The sequence below is a fragment of the Austrofundulus limnaeus genome, unplaced genomic scaffold, assembly GCF_001266775.1.
Source record: "Austrofundulus limnaeus strain Quisiro unplaced genomic scaffold, Austrofundulus_limnaeus-1.0 Scaffold484, whole genome shotgun sequence".
Taxonomy (NCBI): domain Eukaryota; kingdom Metazoa; phylum Chordata; class Actinopteri; order Cyprinodontiformes; family Rivulidae; genus Austrofundulus; species Austrofundulus limnaeus.
This window is the reverse complement of record NW_013952886.1, coordinates 252844-259803: the sequence shown is the minus strand read 5'-3', so window position 1 is coordinate 259803 and position 6960 is coordinate 252844. Positions and strand designations below refer to the sequence as shown.

At 42.3% G+C, this 6960-nt stretch overlaps 1 protein-coding gene across 2 annotated transcripts in view; it reads left to right on the top strand.

Annotated features, from left to right (window-relative positions):
• The window catches only part of kifc3 (kinesin family member C3), a 48104-nt gene that overhangs the window by 28210 nt on the left and 12934 nt on the right, over window positions 1-6960 (top strand). For both annotated transcript variants that reach the window (XM_014025551.1, XM_014025550.1), the window contains exons 3-12: window positions 1195-1337; window positions 3096-3219; window positions 3334-3419; window positions 3735-3800; window positions 5070-5219; window positions 5495-5734; window positions 5923-6084; window positions 6246-6393; window positions 6548-6678; window positions 6797-6908. In XM_014025551.1, coding sequence (XP_013881005.1) covers window positions 1195-1337; window positions 3096-3219; window positions 3334-3419; window positions 3735-3800; window positions 5070-5219; window positions 5495-5734; window positions 5923-6084; window positions 6246-6393; window positions 6548-6678; window positions 6797-6908 — 1362 coding nt within the window. The remainder of the gene's footprint in view (window positions 1-1194; window positions 1338-3095; window positions 3220-3333; window positions 3420-3734; window positions 3801-5069; window positions 5220-5494; window positions 5735-5922; window positions 6085-6245; window positions 6394-6547; window positions 6679-6796; window positions 6909-6960) is intronic.

Genomic DNA, 6960 nt, shown 5'->3' with positions numbered 1-6960 from the left:
ACTACTACTACTACTACTACTACTACTACTACTACTACTACTACTACTACTACTATTACTATTATTATTTTTCTGTTTCCAACATAATTTTTCTATCACTGCTACTCTGGCAGCCTTGAGCAATAGCCAAAAAATAAAAATAAATAAATAAATAAACAAAAATACATCAAAACATGTGTCCAGTCAGTAATTGTGTTGTACTTTATGGATAAAATTTGCTACAAAACATCTCCCCATCACATGATGGTTTGGGGAAAAAAATCAATAGTTTCCATTGACAACACTGGGACCAGTTGAAGCGAGTGGTAAAAACCCAGGCCTGTTTGGAGCTCTGAAGCTCAGACTTCACAGAACCGTCCTTCAAAGTTTAAACAGTTCATGATGTGATCTGATGTTTTTTAACACTTTTTTAATAAATGGATGTTATAAGACGAAGTGTGAAATACAAATACTGTTCTCATTATTGTTCATTGTTCTAACTGCATAAAAACAAACTGAATTTAATCAGGTTTTATGCATCTAATTCAGGTTGTGCTCTTTATACTGAGGTTTTTAACATTTGAATCCTTTGAAGAAAAAAGTACGATACATCACCTTGCTTACAGTATTGCAATATATTGTGATATATCATGATTCCTGTATCATGATATGTAGCTCTGTTCTTATCTGGAGATTCAAAATTAAACTAAGTACTCTTCAAACTGACGTTTTCTGTCATAGCTTAAATGAATATTGTCTGCCTGCGGAAAGCAGGGGACATTTTTGTTTGCATGCAGAATATCTTAGGAACTAGTGGTTGAATTTAATCGAATTCTCAGAGTAATCGTTTCGATGTCCAACCCAGTTTATCCAACTGATGTTAGAAAACAAAAACTGTTCTCAGTTTACAGATACTGAGCTAAAAGCTGAGAGTCATTTACAACTCTTATTCTTAAAAGACTGGATGGGAACTCATGTGACGTAACGTTATTTTACAGATTTAACCAAAACGGGTTCATTTCAACATCTGATGATTTTAGTGTAAAACTCTGGCTTCAACGATTGAAAACTGAAGCAAAAAGAGTTACACAATCCTGTTGGGTTTTACAGAACAAAGCTGATGGATGTTCATCACCATTTCTGCAGAGATTACTTATAATTTGTATAACTTCAGATTGTAAATCTTTTGTTCTTTCTGTCTCTTTGTTCTCACAGCGAGTTCGATGGACTTTCTGCTGAGTGATGGTGAAGACGACGGTTCCTTCTTGTCTCTGCCTGCCTCCTCCTTCTCACAGCGCTCCTCTCTGACCGCCGATTTCAGCGACACAAACGCAACCAAGCAGCAGCTGCTCATACAGGTAGACCGCAAAACCCAGACTAACCTCAGAAAACAAGCAGAAACTGACGGGTCAGGAGGTACTGCTGAGCACCAGAGGCTGTCTGGATGTGTTAGTGTGACGGTGCTGACTCACTGCTCACACAGATTCAGTTCAGCTGACTGAAGGTCACTTTGACAAAGTGATGTTTTCTGAGGTCATTGCCTGATCTGACTCTGTCTCCAAGTCTTCAGTGATTCAACTGTGAAGCTTCTGCAGCTGTTATGTGATGTTTCTGTTTTCTACTAGGTATGTCACGATATAAATTTAGCTTGACGATAAATCATCTCAGATATTATCGCGATGAACGATAATATTGTTTGGAGCTCATTTTAAACTAATATAATGATCCTCCACTCTGATTATGAGGCTTATGGAAGTTTATGAAAGTTACGTACATAAAAAAAAGTTACAAACTGACCTGGACCTCGATTCCAGTCTCTCATCTCTGCTCCATCTGGGTTTTCTCCCATAGACGAGGGCCAATCAGTGAACAGAAGGAGTTTTGAACTATGACGTCGATTTTCTAGCCTGTAGTTTAGCAATGGCAGCGGAGGAAGTGAATGAAGCCATTCAGTCTGGTTGACAAGGCTTCCATAAGTTGAAGCAAGAGGAATGTTTAAAACATTTTATTGATGGTAGAGATGTCGTGGTCCTACTCTCCATGGGGTTCAGCAAAAGTCTAACTTTCCAGACGGCTCCATTAACAGTGCAGGATGTAGCTAAGCTGAACGCTACAGAAGGAAACCCCATCGTTATCGTTGTTTCCCCTCTTCAGGCCTTAATGGAGGATCAAATCAAGAGGGGTGAGAAATTAGGAGTAAGTGCTGGGCAGCTCAGTATGGGCTGTCGTTTGTAAAGTTACACATTCAAAAATTACCACCAATATTTCTGTTTTATTTAGCCTTTTATAAGAAAAATAGAACAGATTTATTTTTCAACGTCAGTTTTTCACATATGATTCATACATTTATAAATGTCATAGTTTATAAATTAAATATTTAACTTACAAATTAAACATTTAACTTTCAAGCTAAATATTTAGCTCAAAACTAAATATTTAAGTCACAAGTTAAATATTTAGCTTATTAACTAAATATTTAATTTGCAAGTTAAATATTTAGTTTATAAACTATGACATTTATAAATGTATGAATCATATGGTGAAAAACTGACTTTGAAAAATAAATATGTTCTTTTTTCTTGTAAAAGACTAAATAAAAGAAAAGTATTGGTGGTAATTTTTGACTGTGTAACTTTACAAACGGCACCCCATAGCTCAGATGGTTGTTTAAAGAGCACGCAATTTGCGGTTAGCTTTGTAGCGTAGCTTCCTTCACAGTCAAAGTGGCGCACTACATACGTCATGTTAGCGATTGGGTAAATCAGATCCAATCGTTTAAAACTTCAACAGAGGCCACGCCTCCAGCAAGAAATTATTTCTCAATAGCCGAGAGTCCAGACCCTCTGTACGAAGCAAAGCGATGAACAAGGGGCTGGTTTCTCCAGTTTATGCTTTTACTGCTGCGCTCCTCCTGCTGGAGGTTAAACCTGAACCAAGTCCAGATGATTTATGTTTTTCAACTTTTTGCTCTTCCTTTGCGCTCTCAGCCACGCCGCTCCCTCTGTTTTGACTCCAGACGGTTACATCATCAACAAGAATTACCGCAGTTGCCGGGCAGACTACAGATCTCTGATAGGCCAAATTTATATTGTTTATATGGTACGTTCCTATTTCAGGCACGTTTTCGCTCTGAGGAAGTTGCCCGTCAGCTGTTGGTGCAGCATCACGGCCTCCAGCAGCAGCAAACGTTTCGAGGCTTTGGAACGCTGCAGGAAGAGCAGCCGTCAGTCACATCTAAAAGTGAGACACACAAACACACGTTTGTGTTTCTTTTAATGTGACCCTGTATTAACACACACAAACACACCCCGATACCATCAAACCCTCAGGCTTCTGTGTCTCTGTGTTGTCCAGGTGTGACGGTGCTGCAGGCCGGTGAAGATTCAGATTGTTTCAGGTGTTTAGAGAACAAGCAGCTCATTATTCAGCTGCGCACACAGGTATGTATACAGGTAACACAGCACACCTGTAGAAACCTGTCCCACTTCTTCATGAGTTAGCTTTTTGATGCTATATGATCTCAGAGGATGTTCATAAGTATAGAGTTCAACAACTCTGTGACCTTAAACAGAACCCAGAACAGAACCAGGCCTTTTTAAAATGTGTTTCTAAAAGGATGTAAAAAGATCCAAAGGAAGCAGAATAGCTCAGTATTCATTATTAAAACAGTTACTACCAGAAACTAAAGTTTTATGTATTTTAAAAGGTTTGATGTTATGGTTCAGATGGTTTTTAACAGGTGTTTGTGTTTGCAGGTGAAGGAACTGGAGGAGGAGCTGTTGGATCACACCCAAGAGGTGGAAAGACTTCGCTCTGAACTGGTGAGAACCCGCTGGACCACATTCCTCAGTAACACGGGATTTAAACATAAAATGAAACTGAGCCACAGAACCAGGTTTGAGTTTTGGTCTTACGGCCTTAACCTGCACAGTTTTTAACACGTTAAACAGATCCATGGTTACTTGTAGCATTAGACGTTATTTGATAAACATTTATTTTAACTGCAAAAAAAAACTGTTCGCTTTGTATTTTTTAATTGTTAGCTTTCACGCTAGCGCCAATATATATAAATATATATAAAATGTAGGAATGACTCAGCCTGCATCTGAAAATATGGAGGACAGCAGAGCTGCTTCATGGATTGAAAAACTTCAGTTTAGCCTGTTAGCTTTCGCTCTAGTGCCAAGCTAATACATATATATAGCGATATAGCGTTAGCGCCTGAGCCATTACTATATATATATTAGGGGTGCAACAATACATGTACCCGTATCGAACAGTGCTTTAGGTTMAATACACACTTGTATTGAACAATACAGATTTTTAACATTTATTTTATCAACTTGTCTTCTGAAGATGCTCTGTGTTGAAGGATCAGTGGATCTGTGTTCGACTACTCCACCTAGGCTGCATTTTAGAGCACAGATCCACTGAGAAACTTGCTGTTTCAGCAACATTTAATTTAAAAACTGTACTTTAGAGGTTAAACAAATGTTCATAATTAATTTTAATAAATTACAAGTTAAAAGGGGCATGGACATTTCTCTTTTTTCGTATCGAAAAAATATCGAACCGTGAGACTAAAGTATTGAACCGAATCGTGAATTTTCTGTATCGTTGCACCCCTAATAAATAAATATATATATATCATTACATTACTAATAAATATGTGGCATTATTTTATATATTTCTAATGATATATCACCATATACATATATGCATTAGCTCGGTGCTAACGTTATATCAGCATATATCTGTAAGCTTGGCGCTAGCGTTAAAGCTAGCAGTTGACAAATACAAAGCTAACAGTTTATTATTTTAGCAGTTGAAATAAATGTTTATCAAAAAATGTCTGTGTCTCAATTCATGGGCTGCAGCCGATGTCAGCTGCTTACGTCACTGCCCCGCGTCGTAGGCTGTCCCAATTCGTAGGCGCCTACACATGCGGCCGACAAAACCCCGAAACCTTCAGCTGCGTCGGAGTATCCTATGCGATCGACTGTATCCCAGAATTTAGTGCCCCGTCAGCAAATTAAACAGAAAATCAAAGATGACTGTTCAACGGATGTTTTTCTTTCCTCATCCTGCAGGGGGCGACAGACCTGGAGAAGCAGCTGCAGCGGCTGCTGGTGGAGAACGAGCGTCTGAAGCAGGAGCTGAAGTCATGCAGAATTTCAGAGTTTCAAAAGCTCGACGCCGCTGCAGAGACCTGCAGCTGCAGCTGCTGCCCCCACCGCCAGGTGAGTCCACACAGGTACACACAGGTACACACACAGACAGGTGGGTCTACACAGGTACACACACACAGACAGGTGAGTCCCCACAGGTACACACAGGTACACACATAGACAGGTACACACACATGTACTCACACGGGTACACACACGGGTACACACACACACACACAGATTAGGGTTTGGATGAGTCTCAGACCTCAGGTGGACCTCAGGTGTTCAGGGGGTGTGGTTTCCTGAGTCACACCTGTCTCAGGTGAATAAAGCCTCCTGTTCTGCAGGATGTGGAGGTGCTGAGGAGGGAGGTGTCCCGCTGGCAGGTCCAGGCTCGTCAGAAGGAGCAGCGGCTGGCTGAGGTGGAGCAGCTGCTGCAGGAGAGGAGCTGCAGGGAGGAGGCTCTGCAGCGGCAGCTGGAGGAGTCCAGGAGGAGGCAGGAGGAGGCGCAGCATCATCTCCACCTCCGACTGCAGGAGTGTGAAGGACATCACAGCCGTCAGGATGTAACGTCCTCGAGAGTCCAGGTGAGGGAAGAGACAGGTGGAGCTGCAGCTCTGAGACAACACAACCTTTCTCTTTTCTCTTTGACTCTGAGCCTCAGTCTGATGATCTCAGAATATAAAGAATATTTATTTAATCTGTGCAGAGGAGGGAAATCTGAGCTGAGCAAATGTTTGGGTAAGAAGCTGAAATAACTTCCTGTTTGTGACAGGCGGTGGAGGCGGAGTCCACACACTCACACAGAGTCCTGTCTGACATGCAGAAGAAGAACGACGTCCTGCAGGAGCAGCTGAACGTTCAGAGGCAGCTGCTGAGAGAGCTCGAGATCCAGCTGCACGACTCGCAGAGAACCTGTGCCCAGCTCCGCACCCAGGTGAGTCCAGCTTCTGGGAGGATTTGCTTTTTATTTATTAAAAATGAACCCTGCAGAACGTGAAGAGTCATGGAGAGGAGCTACATCTTGATAAGAGTATAAATCCATAAAGACACCAGTTAAAGGTGCAGACCTCATCACGTGAACTCGTCCTCCCTCAGATCGTTGTTTATGAGGGGGAGGTGGAGCGCACCCGGGGCCGGCTGGAGGTGGAGGTGCAGAACCTGGAGGAGGAGAAGAACCGTGTGATTGAGGAGGCCTTCATCAGAGCAGAGAGCGAGATGAAGGCGGTCCACGAGAACCTGGCAGGTCAGACTGTTTCCTGTTGCTGGTCTGATGATGATGATGAGGATGATGATGATGATGATGATGATGAGGATGATGATGATGATGATGATGAGGATGATGATGATGATGAGGATGATGATGATGATGATGATGATGATGGTGATGATGATCACAGGGGTGCGTCTGAACCTGCTGAGCCTGCAGCCGGCTCTCAGGACTCTGACCTCGGACTACAACTGTCTGAAGAGGCAGGTGCAGGACTTCCCCTTCATGCTGGAGAAGGCCATCTCTGAGGCCAAACAGGAGGTGGGTCCTCCACTAGCTCCCACCGGTCCTGCTCCAGGTGTCGGGTGGTCCTAAAGCTTCTGTGTGTGTGTGTGTCTGTGTGTGTCTGTGTGTGTGTGTGTGTGTGTGTGTGTGTTAGATCTGTCAGGTGATCAACGAGGTGAGCAGCACCAACCAGGAGCTGCTGAGGAAATATAAGCGGGAGATGAACCTGAGAAAGAAGTGCCACAACGAGCTGGTCCGACTCAAAGGTCCGATCCACAGAGATGCTGACTCTCATTTGTGGTTTTATTTATATATATA